At 41.2% G+C, this 15728-nt stretch overlaps 1 protein-coding gene across 4 annotated transcripts in view; it reads left to right on the top strand.

Moving 5' to 3' along the window:
• Positions 1–15728, top strand: part of SLC25A13 (solute carrier family 25 member 13) — a 107664-nt gene that overhangs the window by 70632 nt on the left and 21304 nt on the right. For all 4 annotated transcript variants that reach the window (XM_077936953.1, XM_028749835.2, XM_077936954.1 and 1 more), the window contains 2 exons: positions 546–598; positions 1443–1523. In XM_077936953.1, the coding sequence (XP_077793079.1) occupies positions 546–598; positions 1443–1523 (134 nt within the window). The remainder of the gene's footprint in view (positions 1–545; positions 599–1442; positions 1524–15728) is intronic.

Here is a 15728-nt window from a genome sequence, read left to right as displayed (position 1 = left end):
TCATTTCTCTCACACACTATTTCCACAACCTTTTCTTGAAACCCTACAAGATTCATAAGGGAATCTATGGAACTGGTGAAATGTTCAGCTGATGGGCTTTTTGGTCTTGTCTCTTAAGACAGTGTGATGAAAAAGCTGTGTACCATCTTTGCCAACCCCAAACTGGCAATGCACAGACGAGACTCTAGGTTTCTGAAGATACAGCAACAAGCTAATGCATTGCTTCTGAATGAGCCCAAGGGAAATCTGTAAAGGGCAGGTTTCTGAATTGTGTTTCACCATTTACTCTGAATTCTAAGTCATTATAATGGAGATATATGGTGGTGTTTGAATAGCCGCAGTTCCGAACCATGATCATTTTCGTTTAGGTGGTTAAAAAAAAAATCATAATGACGTGTCTAGATGCTCCTGTTGAACATAAGAGTAGAAAATTGCCCTAAAAATGGCCCTCCCTCTTTTTAGGTGGCCAACTTTGCATAGCTGTTTATTTGCCAACTTAATGATACATTCCGTAATATGTATTTTTGCTCCTTTTATATTTACAGGTCTTTTGCCACAATTATTGGGAGTAGCCCCAGAAAAGGCCATAAAACTTACTGTAAGTACAATACAAAAACCTTTATCGTATATAATCTCTTATTTTTGTATCTTTGAATTTCCCAGTGAGAAGACTTAGGGGGTTGTTTGCCTAAAGCCTGTATAAGTGCATACCTTCCTTTGATAAAGTTATACTTGCAGAATGCAGTCTGTGTTCATATCTTGCCTCTGGGCGCTGCAGGTAGCACGGAGCGTGTTTCTGTGTGTTTTGGATGAGAGTCTAGCTAAAGCCCATCATCTAACAGCCTCATTTGAAATGTTCGGCTCAATAGCAGGCCCCCTTCATCTTCATTGCCTTGTACTTTAATATAAATAACCATGACATAGAGTGAAAACCTTGTACAAAAAAAAGAAGTCCTGTTCATACATTTTCATGTTCCGTACATTACTTATTTCCTGTAGTACTTAAAGTTGAAAAGCAACTAAGAAATCCATAAATACCAAATAAGGATACTTTTAATTTTAGTCTGAAATCTTGTGTGCACTATCTTCTTAGCAGTAAACTAGAAAAATCATTGAAATGATCATTGAAATCATTACAGCTTATTTTCAAGATCAGGCTCCCACACAGTGGAACATATTTGAAGAAATGTTCAAAAATATTTAAGACTAATGCTTAAACTAAGCTATTTTTTAAATAGATGAATATACCTGCTGATATGTAAACTCTCCTGCTGTGCTGTAAATCTGATTTAAATGGAGCAGTCCTCTCTCTCTTTTCTAAGTATACATACAATATTGATAAAAGCCATAGAATTCATACTTATGAAAATTGGTATTCTTTTGTTAAAAAAATAATGGGACATGTTTTCTTCCTTCATTTGACTGAAGTTTTGTTTTCCAAGGTAAACGATTTTATAAGAGACAAATTTATGGCGAGAGACGGTTCTGTTCCTTTAGCAGCAGAAATTGTTGCTGGTGGCTGTGTAAGTATCTTCTTTATATTTGTTTTATCTGAGATGCATTTATTAGGAACAGAACCACAAAGATTAAGCATTTAAGCTTGTGAGCCTGTTGGTTCCTTCCTTAAGTAGTCAATTGAAGGTGGCTCTTAAATGGTAACAGGTTGAGCATTTTGAGTGCTTTTATTATTTAATTTAACGGTTTAATAATTTTTGTTGTAATAATAACAAAATTAATAGTAGTTGTAGTAGTAATAGCTTGGTCTTTTAAAGCTCCCCCTTTGCTAAAGTTACATACAGTGTTGCTATATTTGTTATTATTACTCTTGTAATTATCTTGGCATTTTAAAAGTGCACTTGGTAAAATGATAGACTTGATTACATACAATGTAATACAATACAATGTTGTTGTTGCAATATTGGCAGTTTAATCACTTGCTTGCAAACACTTATAGGCTTGCTTAAATACAATGTGTATTTGAAAGTTGGCTCGACTCACAAATTCATCGTGGCACCTACTCTGCCTTGTCCTTCTCGTCTTTTATGCCCCCCTCGCCCACATTTCACTTGCTAATGTTCCCATTCAGGCCATAATACCGGCTCTGCAAAATGGCAAAAACGATTCGTGCTTGCTTGTTGCCATAGTGTTGTTAGGCTTTGTGATATTAACTGAGTGCCTCGTGCGTTCCCAAATGTATGCCGTATATAAAAGGCGTTCTGTTTTGCAGTCCGTTTTGCCTTCCTGGGGTGGTATCTTGCTGAACGACCTGCGTTCCATTCTCTTTAAGTGACAATATCCCCGCTGCTTAGTTTTGCAACATCGGTTTATATAATTATAACCAGCGCTCTATCGAGGAGTATTGATTTTATTCAAGCAATTAAAATAAATCCTTTGTACATGAAATGAACTCTTGTTCAAAGATGAGTGCCATTTTGAAGACAGAGAAGGCTGTTCATTTAAACCGGCTTTGATCATCGGGGCAGGGCAGGGCTGGTGGCGTTCCAAGCTGACTGGTAAATTTCTTGCTGTCATAAGAAGGATGAGGTCACTCTCTAAAGCAATTTATATCTCTGCTGAAAAGAACGTGGAAGCACAAAACGGATCACAGCAAACAGTACCGTAATATCAGGAGAAGAAGAGACTCGTGCAGCTGTGCCTAGAGAAAGCGGTGTATGTTCTTCAGTGCAGCGCAGGCTGACAAGCTTTAGCTTTGCACAGTTCTCCTAAGGGTGGGGGCGATGTCTGCCTGTTCTGTTTGATCAGTGACCTGTCACACAGTGCCAAGTAGGCTCACCTGTTCTGTAACTGAAGGAGCGTTCAAGGAGCATTTTTCTTTTTTTAAGAAAGGAAAGACCATGGACTTTTTTTTGTTCACAGGCACAAAATGCACAGCGATAAAACTTTAAGCGAAATAAAATATTTAGGGATGCAGAAGAAAGATTTCCAAATGGCCAAAAGCCCAATAGCAGACAGACAAATTATTATTATTCATTTTTATAGCACCATTTATGGCCAATTTACGTTGTGTCAGTTTGTGCAGCCGATTGATTTTCCTAATTAATTCTAAATAATGGATACTTTGCAAAAAAAACACTTAAGAAAATAAAGTAATGACACAGGTATCTATTTAGTACCTTCTTATGGCTCAGTCATGTTCTGAAAGAGAACCGTTTCATAGCCGTATTTCAAAAAAAAAGTGCTGTGTATGCTGGATCTTTCAGCCGGCACCCAGACTCTAAAATTAATTATGTGATTCTGCATAATTTCCTGGCAGTCAGTGTTTGGTGGCAAACAGCCCAGGGCTTTCTTTGAATTGAAGTGTTTAACTAGAGGGCAGACAACAGTGCCAGGTAGGTAGGATGAGACTTGTGTTGTCTCTTTATGGGTGGCCTTGTTTTGTTTATGTTCCAGTAGGTCTTTCAAAGTTGGCAGCATGGATAGAGATGGTAATTCCTCCATATTCATTTCATTTCATACTTATTTTTAAATCTTGTATCCTACCCTTCGTCCATAGGTCCCGGTTGTATTGTCTTTCTCTCTATATTGTCTCTTTCTCTCTCGTTTTCCCTCATTCTTCTAAACATAGGCTTAACAAACCAGCAACAAAATGTTGAAGTGTGTGTGTGTGTGTGTGTGTGTGTGTGTGTGTGTGTGTGTGTGAAGTCTTTCTGTTCCGTGCGTTAATCAGCTGTGCTCCCTTCCCTTCCCACTGCCCTTTCAATGTTCCATTTTTTCCTTCAACAGGAAGCAAGGGTGTTCTGTGGCCAGTCCTTCTTGGGGTTAGTTTCCTCTGGAGGTGTTTTTGTACTTCTGCAGACCTCGGGGCTCTCTCTCAAGTCTGCTGATACTTCCCCCTCGGGGTGGATTGTGCTGTTTCGGCTACATAAGCAGCAGCACTCACACCTGAACATCAGAAATAAAGCCACTCGTTGACTGTGGTTAGTCTAGACCTAGGCCAGTGGATGATTAATTCTGAAAGCCTTACCGCAGAGCTACGCAATAGGTATACAGTAGTTCTGCTGTTGTTGTTGTTTTACACGGTGCAGCTGCTGAGGCTACAGTTTGAAGGAAAAGAGGGGCTTCTTAATCCTTTTTCAGATGAAAACTGCCCATTTTATACCCTCCGTCATGAAAAGATACGGTTGCCACTTCTTTTTCCCTCATGGGTGAGAAAAGCACTTGGTGGAGGAAGAGTGAAGAATATGTTTTTCCACAGGAAAAAAAGAAGCTTCTGTTTCCCTGCTCATGCTGCCCCCTTTTTAGATTTTCGCCTCATGAAAAAGAAAAGATTCCATGAAAGACTCACAGACACTAGGTTGCAAGTTCTGTCCTTCATTTTGACTTTTGCTGATTTTTACGCCAGTGAGATGGATTCATCCTACGGAGAGGGAAGGAAGCAGCAATACGAAGTACAATGCTGTCTTGGTGACTCCCTCCAGGCCTTCCAGTACACAAGCCCCCAAAGTTATTGAGTCTGGGATAATCATGAAGTCACCTGTTGAAGTATAACACAGGCAGGAGATAGGTGGAAACATACACTGGCCCTATTGTCCTCTGTTCAACAGGACAGCAGATTTCCATTTCAATATTCACTTGTCATATCTGCTCAGCAGTAGCTTGATTTGCAGTGCAGCCTGAGGCATGTCTGCTTACAAGTGCAACCCACTGATTTCAATGGGACTTAAGCCACAGCTAAGTGCATGTAGGACTGCTGCCTTAATGTGGGTTTTGTTTTGCCCTTAGCTTCCATTGTAATGCAGGTTTGGGGGTTTGTTTGCTTTTTATAAAGGTAAACTGATTCCAGCTAAGGAGTTGTTGTCTGCCGCGTTGGGTTTTTTTCTAAAACGAGAGACGGCGACAATCGAGAATAGGAACAAGTGTTTTGAGCGGCTCAACAAGTACATTGTCCTTCTGGAATTTGGTTCGGTGTCACATGCAAAGTTGCACTTTGCTGTTTGCGCTGCAGTTGACATTCCTTGACTTTTGAGTCACTGGGGAGCTCACCTTGCAGAATGATTAGTGAGAATTAGTACACATGGTTGACTTTTGCACTTGCAACCCACAAAGCTGCTTGTCTCTGTGGAAAAAGCCGCCTTCGGTTGCAGTGAACTTATTTTCTTCGCTAGGGAAAATAAGAGGTTTTTGTTTCATGACCCCACGGTACTTAATACAGTTGACAGCCCAATTCCATCTTCTCATTAAGGAGACAAAAGGTATCTTGGAAGGTTATTTTGATATCGGAAGTAGCGTAAGGAGGATTGATGTGCAAATTGCCCTGTTTAGTCACATCTCGAAATGTTTCATCTGTAAGGTCATTTGGAGAAAGGGGGGGGGACTTGTGCATTGTTAGTGTGGTAAGTTGCAAAGTGCTTGATGGCATGCTCTTTGCTCTGATGGCTTGATCCACAGTTTACAAAAGTATTGTGGAACTTTGAGCATAATTGCAATGTACCCAGCCCTTTGCTTGAAGGGCTCTTTAGCTCGCCTAAAAATGGCATGGGTTCAGACTGTGATCTGGATACACACTGAGGCTGCATGGCGTAGTGGTTAGGGTGTTGAACTAGGACCTGTGAGACCAGGGTTCAAATCCCCACTCAGTCATGGAGCTCACAGGGTGACCTTGGGCCAGTCACTACTTTCAGCATAGCAGAGTTGTTGTGAGAATAATATGAGGGGAAGAGTGTATGCCACTTTTGGGCTGCTTGGAGGAAAAGTAAATTTAATGATAATATAAATAGTGTTTTTCATTTTAATTCCTCAGACATAATTCCTTTTCACAGCAGATTACAATATCATCTGATGTCTTTGCTAGAAGGCTTGGAGAGAAGCATTGTAGCTGGTTAAATAATAACCTGTTAAGAAAACACAGTGGCATTTAAGAACCGCCAAACTTGTGTTGACTCTAATGGCATGTGTGGAAAGGATGCAAAGAATCAAAGCAAATAGTTCTGAAAGTACACAAACAAGCTTGTCACTGAAGTTTTTGTTAACAATAGGAGGAGCCAATAAACCAGAAGGGCTAAATAGAAACAATTTGTGCACTTCTGCTATGCTGTCGAAATTCTAACAGAGCACTTGCTTAAAAACCAGTGGCACAATATTCTGGATGAAAGCAGAATTGTGTTGTAAAGCAGTGTAACTAGGCATTTAACCTGGACTTGTCATGCCCTGTTCACTCACATTTTATGGGGCATCCGCACAATGTCCCTGTCCCTGTGCTTATTGCATTTTTTTTTTCTTATTGCAGAAAGCCTGGGGGCTTTTAAGAAGTAAAGGTAGTGCAACTTCCGCAGGTGTAGATGTTAGCAGTGATGCATCAGGCAAGTTAGCTTATCACGGCCCAGCACACTTTCACTGTAACATATAGGCACCATATTATAATCCTGTTGATTTTTTAAAAAATTGAATTTCCTGGGTACTCCTGTTTAAATATGGAACTTTAAGCAAAATATTCCTTAAGTGAAAGGGTGTTTAGCAATTTGCCATTATAAAGCTAATTTAAAAACAAAGAGAAATAAAGCCCTTTTTCATTCACCACTGTTTTAGGAACACGTTTTCTTCCTAATTAAACACTGCCACTCTAAACTTCCAACCCAAAGCAAATATTAAAACACTTCGTTTTTTGACATTTCAGGGATTGTAATGGTTGATTGTGCTCAAATGAGAAGGTGTTTAGTGCCAAATAAATGCTCTCTTTTTTTTTAACAGTCTCAGCTGCTCTCTTCCCCTCCCTCTCCCCGCCTGCCCTCTCTCATTTCACTGCTCAGGAGAAATGGACCTTCGCGGCTCATATCAGCTATGCCATGCCTACTGGTGGCAATAGAACATAGGAAGAACATATAGACAGTGCAATATCCTTAATAGTAAATTTTCATTTTGTTTGTGCCTTAACCATGGAAGAACAACGATTTATTTGTATGTCCCACTTGTTTGGGACAGCCCTGACGTGATACAGTATTCGTTTCTTATTTTCTAAATTTAAGCAGCTGCCCACTTAAAAATCTTGCAGCAAGAAACATCTTCCATCTCTCTCCTAGAGAATCTTAAACATAACTGTATCGTAGGGTTTGCATGTATGCTGGCAAAATGTATGCACCCTCAGATACTCTTGGAGTCTGTGCCACCCCAGGGAGTGATTTTTGCAAGGATTTGAACTGGGCAGCCTTGTTAGAAGCATCTGTGTTTGGACCAAGGGATAAATAGCAAGAATGCTTCATGCAAATTTTTTTGCTTTTGTTTCCGAGCGAAGAGTGTTTGATCCAGTTGGTGTAAAGTGTACTTTGGGTATTGTTTCAGATCATTGCAAAACACGTGAGGATTGCAGCTTTTGTGATCCTGGTGGTTTAATTTAATTTAATTTAATTTAATTTCGGGAATATGTGTTACTGTTGTGTGAAGAAAAATGAAAACTTTAGCAGTAAGCAAAGACCTTGTTCTGATTAAGTCATTTTATTTGGCAGAAGTCTGCATTATGGATAAAATAAAACACTGCACTTTATTCCAGGAGGGGAAAAGTTACTTGTGGTGGAGGGTGTGTGTGTACAGTATTTAGGAAAGAAGTTGTTCCTCTTCTGTGTGTGGAAAAAAATAGATTCTTGTTCTGTGTGTTTGAAAAAAAACAAGATTTGAACTTCTCCAGGGAAGGGGAGTTATCTGTAGTATAGCATATAGGAATATGCTGATACTCCATATGGAATATTGGCTTAGATAGCTAGATCCATTTCTGAGGTATAATTTGAGCAGCCTCAAGCACCTAGAATTTTGTTTTCACTGAGTAATTCATTCTCCTGAATTGATATGGGATACAACACTGGTATCAACTGAAGTCTGTTGTGTAGGGATGAGAGTGGTAATTTCTGGCAGGATTGAAGTTGCTTATGTGAGCCCATTTTTACCTTTGGACTACATTTTTTTTAAGTGTTGTTTCCTCTGTTGCCCTTTCTCTCTTTAAAAAAAGTTAAGCATCTTTTCATTTTAAGGAAAAAAGAGAGAAGGCACTGCTTTGAAAAAATAATTACTTCAAGCTTCTTTGCTGTCCGTTCATTATGAATTATTAGTTTTCAAATTAAATTTATAGTGTTGCTTGGTTTTTCTTCAATTAGTGTGCTCTTCTATCACCACGTTCAAATGCAATCCAAGGTTTTCACTTTTACTAGAATACAATTTTTTATTTTTAAAAAGCTCCCTAACTCCCCACCCCATGCCCCCGTTCTTTCAGAAAATTAAAAGGGATACAGTCCCATGTGGTATTCTAAAAGATTGCAAATCTATCAGGAATTTATGTTTTTCTGCTGTTTAACCTTTTATGGAGCTGAGCGGATCATTCCCTCTATCCCACCAGTCAGGCTATGCTGACCCAGTTTCTACAAGAGCCATACAAGGAGGTATTGCCTCAAGATCTATGGCAGCGAGTAAGACTGAAACGGAAGATGTCTGTCGATCTGTTATAATTGTCCCATCTTACAATTTGCCAAGGAAGAAAATGCTTGGTGAGTTGTTAACTTCGGAGCAGGAGTACAGATGATAATTGATAAGGTTTACATTCTCACTTTTCAAATACAAAACATTCCTTACCTTTCAGGTGGCCTGGAAAGCAGTGACAATTTTATGGACCCTCACCTGGGTAGTTGTCAAGCTTGACAATCTGTACTAGAATGTGTTATTGTTTAATATTGCATTTCATGGCATGCCGTTGCTGTTGTGTTAATGTTTGTTTGCTCCTAGTGATTGAAATATTATTGCTGGACCACTAAAAAGAACTGAATTAAGAAGAGAGAAATAGTTATGAATATTTTTTTTAAAAGCTTACTACAGTCTGCAAATGCGCAAATAAAGGCAAAGGGGTGGTATCATAGATTTAATTCAGCTACCAGACCTTAAGACAAGGAAGGTCTGTAAATCATTAAATGTTACTACTTCTACTACTTGCAGTCAAAATAGACACATACTAGAGGCAGAGCCAAATGTTAACATATTTGACAAACCTGTGACTTAATTGCTTTTATAACATCAATCAAATAGGCTCCACTTTGATTTCTTGGCTCAGCTTCTGAAGAACTGCTATAGCTAATAAAGTGAAAAATATCAAGTCTTCTGTTTTTATAGCACAGAACTGGTCAGAGCTTGTAAATAAACTATATTTTTCCTACTTAGACATGCCGTTAGAAAATTAGAATGAGGAAATCTTAAATTTTTTCCTCTTTTTCCTCACTAAATTAAATCTATGCCATGTTAGTAGAAATATTACTGTTTCATATTGTTTAATTCCATGGTTTCGTACAGCTTACCTTACCAGCTATTTTTTTTAAAAAAATAAATCTTCAGAATTTTGTAAGATAAAAATGTACTGCCGAAGTCCTTAAGTTGTATGTTCATATTGTGCTGGGCTGATAAATCCCGTTTTGTTTTGTTTTTTAAATAAGAGAGGAGCATTCCTCGATTTAAAAAAACACACCCTTTTCTAGTAATTTCAAAACGCAAGAAGTATGTTGTCACACTGGTTCTCTGCTTATTAAGATTTGAGTAGCAGAAAAGCAAAGAGAAGTGGGATGAGCTGATACCCGGTCGGGACTCTTATTTTCTTCAGGTGTTGGGGGCATCATCATCATCATTTATTCATTTATTTCCTCCACCTTTCCTTCAGAAGTGGGATTCAAGGCAGCTCACAAAAATGAAAACTAACATGGATAAAACACAGAAAGCTTTAAAAAAGATAAGTTAAAAAGTAATTAAAGTTTAACAGAATTAAAATGAAATAAAAACAGATCAAATCTAGTAAAAAAAAAAAAAACCCAGTCAGTTGTTCCCCAAAGCCCACCACCATAAAACAGTCTTTACCTGCTGGTAGGACAACAAGGAGGGACCTGGGTGGCACTGTGGGTTAAACCACAGAACCTAGAGTAGAAGGTCAGCGGTTCAAATCCCCGCGGCGGGGTAAGCTCCCATTGCTTGGTCCCTGCTCCTGCCAAGCTAGCAGTTCAAAAGCATGAAGTGCAGGTAGATAAATAGGTACCGCTCCAGCGGGAAGGTAAATGGCGTTTCCGTGTGCTGCTCTGGTTTGCCAGAACGGCTTAGTCATGCTGGCCACATGACCCGGAAGCTGTACGCTGGCTCCCTCGGCCAGTAAAGCGAGATGAGCGCCGCAACCCCAGAGTCAGCCACAACTGGACCTAATTGTCAGGGGTCCCTTTACCTTTACCTAGGACAACAAGGAGGGAACCAGTCTAGCCTCTCTAGGAAGGAAGGCTCTCTAGGAATGCTCTGTCATTCAGAGGAACCAAGATGGCTACAAGTTTCAGTGGACTAAAATGAGATTCCTGCCCTGCATGTACCGCCCTGGTTAATAACTTTGTGAGTTGCTAACTTTGACCAATATTGTCATACTTTTTACTGAAGCCTGTGGTGCAGCTAGCTCTGTAGTTGCAGGCAGAGGTCTGTAGCTCCTCCCTCAAAAACAGGGTAACCGCATGATCTGCTTTAAAGATGACAGTCCTCTGTTTGAAGACATCTTCTCTATCTGAAGGGCTTTCTGGTCCATGTCTGGTTTAAAGAACCATGAAAAGAGAGCAGGGAGGGCCTTGTGCGTGCCTCTCAAAACTTTTCCACTAAGACAGCAGGCACACACGGGTCAACTGATCACTGCATCCCCTACTATTGTGAGATATATTGTATTTCTGCTTAAATAACACTTACTAAAGAATTAGCACATGTACTGGTTGGGGGGGGGATACTTCTCCTGTTCCCCAAATTTCCCCTATTTTGGCAGTGCATATGTGGCCACCCTCTCAGCAATAACATTGTCGAGCAGGAAAATGTGTGGAGTGGAAAGGAGCAGCCAAAGTTATCGAAAGGCTGGATCTCCTAGTATTTGGAATTCCTTTGTGTAGAACAAAAGGCGACTAAGTAGGGGCTTTTAAAAAAACAGAATTATCCTCTTTGGGCACTCCAGATCATAGAATCATAGAGTTGGAATAGACCACAAGGGCCATCGAGTCCAACCCCCTGCCAAGCAGGAAACACCATCAGAGCACTCCTGACATATGGTTGTCAAGCCTCTGCTTAAAGACCTCCAAAGAAGGAGACTCCACCACACTCCTTGGCAGCAAATTCCACTGTCGAACAGCTCTTACTGTCAGGAAGTTCTTCCTAATGTTTAGGTGGAATCTTCTTTCTTGTAGTTTGGATCCATTGCTCCGTGTCCGCTTCTCTGGAGCAGCAGAAAAGGCAGATACTCCTGCCTTTCCATTCTTGGAAACAGAATGCAGGGTTCTTCCTAAATTCTTTTGATAGTCCATGCGACCTTGTTTTTTGAAAGATGTTCAGGTACAACCCTTTACTCACAAATTGGCTTTTCCCAGTGTTCAAGCTGTTCCCTCTATCTTTAACAAGGCAAATGCAGCGGTTGCTTGCACTTAAATAAATGGTATTCTTCAAAACCTGAACTTCATTGTGTTTGCAACCAATTCATCGGGGGTCCCTCCCTCCCAAGTCCAGAATTCTATGATTTGCAAAAGTTTGCTGTGTCCTCTCTGAGTCTGAGGTGCAGGATATGGGAAGGGAAGAAGAAGCAGAAAAGGAGAAGTTGTTGCATTTATCATTTCATGCTTTCCTCTTAGTTCAGTTGCGTGTAATGACCTGAGAGCTTCCTTCAACTTGTTTTTGAGTGGTGGGTCAAGCAAACAATCAAGTTTCTTTCCCTCACAAATGGTAATTAAGGTGGTCAGCAGCATTGTGGTAATATTTCCCTCCCTCTCCTAAGTGACGGAACACTCTTCTTTCAGACGAAGGAGAAATATCCGATTCCCTACCCCCTCCCCATTTCTCCTGGGGAGTGCAGAGAAAATATGATAAAGAAAGAAAGAGAAAAGAAGAATGATAGACACGTGTGTACAAGGTTATACTGCCATCGAGAGGTGTCTAGTGATATTGTGGTTTTTGTTTTTTGTTTTGAAGTCAAGAGTTGTCACTGAAAAAGTGCAGAAACAAATTTCCATAAAAATACATATTAACCTACAGTAGAGAGTGGATGAGGGGACTTAGGGCTGTCGTGTTGTGTGGTCCTTGAGTGCTGAAACAATTCAACATTGATCCTCATCTTGCTGTTCTATAAAAGCGTTCCAGCAATATTTATTATTTTAAAAACAGAGTGATATTTTAACTTTAAGTGCTTTTTTGTTTTTGTTTTTACTTTTTTTTAATCGAATCCTTGCATATGTAATGTAGTTTATGGGATGTCGCTGAGGGCTCTGAAGCAGCAATGTTTTTGCGCAGGAGGGCTTTAAAATCCTGCAGACTGCCATGACATAAACCCCTTTTCTTTTGTTTGTTTGCTTGCGAGTATAACATTCTGATCCCGTTGTTCCTCCAGAAACTCCTCAGAAGCCTCACAGCAATCTGTGAGGTAGGTTAGGGCTGACAGATCTTGGCTTGCCCTGGGCCACCTAGTAAGCTTCCTCGTTGAGTAGGGATTTGGTCCTGTACCCAAACCCAACATCCTGGCTCTGGGCTGGGGACCCTGCAACCCTCAACTTTACCTCAGGCAGCATGGCCAATAAGTAGGAATAGTGGGAGTTCCATAACATCTGGAGGTTCACAGTTTTCCAATTCCTGCTATAACTTCACAGCATTGACAGAAGCAAATTTACCAGCGTTGGTTAGGCCGTGGCATTCCCACGCATATGCCTCCAAAGTGATTTTGGACCAGTCACTGTCCCTCAGCCTACCTCACAGGGTTGTTGTGTAGGTTTTTTTGGGGGGACCCATGTATGGCATGTTGAACTCTTTGGAGGAAAGGTAGGATATAAAGGTAACAAACAAAAAAAACCTGCCAATGCATTGGTAGTACCATACTTCAGTGTCAAATTGTTGTGGAAGCCTTCCAAGACTGCAGCCTACCCATGGTAGAATAAGAGAGGCTGAGTATATTTATAACTGTTTCCTCTTCACCATTACTGCACACGTTGCTTTTGATAATTAAAAAAATACCTCCTCAGGCACCATCATGTTGCTTGGTCACAAACACATGAACAGAGTCAGTGCCACTGATGGAATGCCATGGGCAGACCTCAGCTAGCCATGTACTTGAAGCGCAGGTGAAATTTAGGGATGGGGTGAACTCTGAAATTGCATATATTAAGCAAATGTGCTCAGTCTGCTGATTTGATACTTTGCCGCTGCCAGGCAAAACAATGAAACTTCGAAATATAAATAAATAAAGCCACAAGTTGCTTTAGAGTAGTCCCACTCAGAGTGGACCCATTGAAAGGAATGCCCCTTGACTTCATGGTGTCTTCTTGGAGCAAGACTAGTGTGAATACCACCCCATATCGATCATTGTATTATCGGAAGCTTCCTTATACTGAGTCAGAGCATTACGTCCATCTAGCTCAGTATTGTCTGCTCTGGCTGGCAGCAGCTCTGCAGGGTTTCAGGCAGGGTTTGCTGCCAGCTGTGTCTGGGACCTTCTGTGTGCAAAGCAGGTGTAAACACCAGTTTACAGCCGCAAGAGTAGACAGGGGCTGGTCTTAACTCTCAGAAAAAGCTGTAATGAAGAGGTGCGTTTTTCCTTGTCAGCAGAAGCACCCAGCAGTTGGCGGCTCCATTGAGATGATATACGTTGATAACCTGGGAATGGGTATATGGACAATACTAGCTCAGTATTGTCCACAGTCACTGGCAATGTCTCTCCAGGATTTCAAACAGAAGAAACAGAGTGGGGTGGGGGCTTTTGCATGCAGAGTATACGATCCCCCGCTAAGCGTTCCCCTATCTGCACTTTCCCTGTGGTGGGATTGCAGAGTTCCCAGACTTTTCGTTGGAAAGGGGCCGCAGTTTAGAGCTTTCGCGCAATTTGCTCTCCGTCTGGCATACTTAAGAGCCTCCATCATTTGTTTCATTATTTAAACGCAGCTTGCAAAGGCTGCCACTTTCCAACTAGCTTGGTGGTATTTCACACACCAAACCTGCATTTTAAAATAGTGCAGATTTTAAAAGCCGCTTAGCAGCCCGTTTCTGAAACTTCGGGAGGGATATCATTCTCGTCTTAATTATTTCAATATAGGCATGGTATCCACAGTTGCAGCTCATTAAAATAAATAGAAGGAAATGGCTAATCGCATATCAATTGTGGAAAATACTAGAGGAATGCCCAGGCTGGACTCGGAGTTGGGTTTTTGGCTGGAGATCAGAAACTAATGATTTGGCCTCTAATAACCCCGAGTAGTACCATTGATTTCAAAGGGCTTTAAGACTTGAACTGTCATCCTTGCCTTGTTAACATAATCCATCTGCGTCAGATTCCCTCCATGTGTTTTTGAGAAAATGCCTGCGAGGCCCCATGCGCTATGGGGATGGCACAGCAGAACAGATACAGCATACTTCTCAGCATTCTTCCCACACTAGCACATTTAATACAACATTGTCTGCTATCGTTGGCAAGCATAGCAGTGTAGCCCCGGGAGTATGAGTGCAGGCAAAACCAGTGCAGGAAACCTCCAGAGGCCCTTGCGTGTGACACAGGAGTTTCATCGGAGTCCGGCTCCCTCTGTTGCCCTTCTGGTTTTCTTCCCTCTGTGGCCTCTGGCCAAGAGTGGGCACAGGCAGGTAAACAATCCATCATCTTCTGCTTCCTCTCAATTACTCCTGGGGACATTTTGAAAAATGGTTTCGTGCCTTATATCCAGGCTCACCGCGACAGAGCTTGGGGATTTGCTACTGTGCAGGGATGTATTTGCAAGGAAAACAAAACCAAAAAAATACTGATTCACTGGGTCCAGGAGCCACACAGGCTCTGCAGCAACCTTTCCCCTTTTGTATACCAACCTCAGAGACTTGCTTTCCCCAGGTGTCCAGCCCTGGAAATCACAGCATTCCAGTTCAGGGGATGAACTAACCCGATGCCTTACTTTCCCAGAGATGGCTGGGTTTGAGGGAGAAGAGGGTTGTTTTCTTTTTCTTCCAGGATGACTGGTTTACAGAGCCAGTGTGGTGTAGTGATTAAGAGCGGTAGTCACGTAATCTGGGGAACCGGGTTCGCGTCTCCGCTCCTCCACATGCAGCTACTGGGTGACCTTGGGCCAGTCACACCTCTTTGAAGTCTCTCAGCCCCACTCACCTCACAGAGTGTTTGTTGTGGGGGAGGAAGGGAAAGGAGATTGTTAGCCGCTTTGAGACTCCTGAAGGGGAGTGAAAGGCGGGATATCAAATCCAAACTCTTCTTCTTCTTCTTACATCCCAGATCTTCCAACCTTTTCCTAGTTGTCATACGTAGGATTAGCTTTATTAGTGATGCACTTTGTCTGCTTAAGTATTGTTGTTTTAACGGGCTGTTGGCAGTTCCTCATGACTAACTACGTTAAGCAAATGGCCACATCATCCTTACCCAAGGTTTCTAAAAAAACAAATGAAAGTAAGCTACCGAGTTGTTAAAGAAACTCTTGGTTTCCTGCTTGAGTTCTAGTGCTCTCTGGAGCGAGTTGAATAAAGTAGGACTGCCTTTTGCATAGAGAAAGGATGTTCACATCAGATTAGCAGCAACTGAGTAAGATGCCATTTGAGGATATACAAACTTTCAGTTCAGTAACTTTTTTAAAGCGGAGGAAATTAGTTGTTGTAAATACATATGTTCCACAGCACTTTCTGTACGGGAGCCAAAACAGGGAGAGAGAGAAAGATTCTGCCAAATTTCCTTCTTTAGTAGACTGTGATAGATGCTGCCAGGCAGATTTCAT

Source organism: Podarcis muralis, chromosome 12 (genome assembly GCF_964188315.1).
Source record: "Podarcis muralis chromosome 12, rPodMur119.hap1.1, whole genome shotgun sequence".
Classification (NCBI taxonomy): domain Eukaryota; kingdom Metazoa; phylum Chordata; class Lepidosauria; order Squamata; family Lacertidae; genus Podarcis; species Podarcis muralis.
This window is presented reverse-complemented; position numbering and strand designations above follow the sequence as displayed.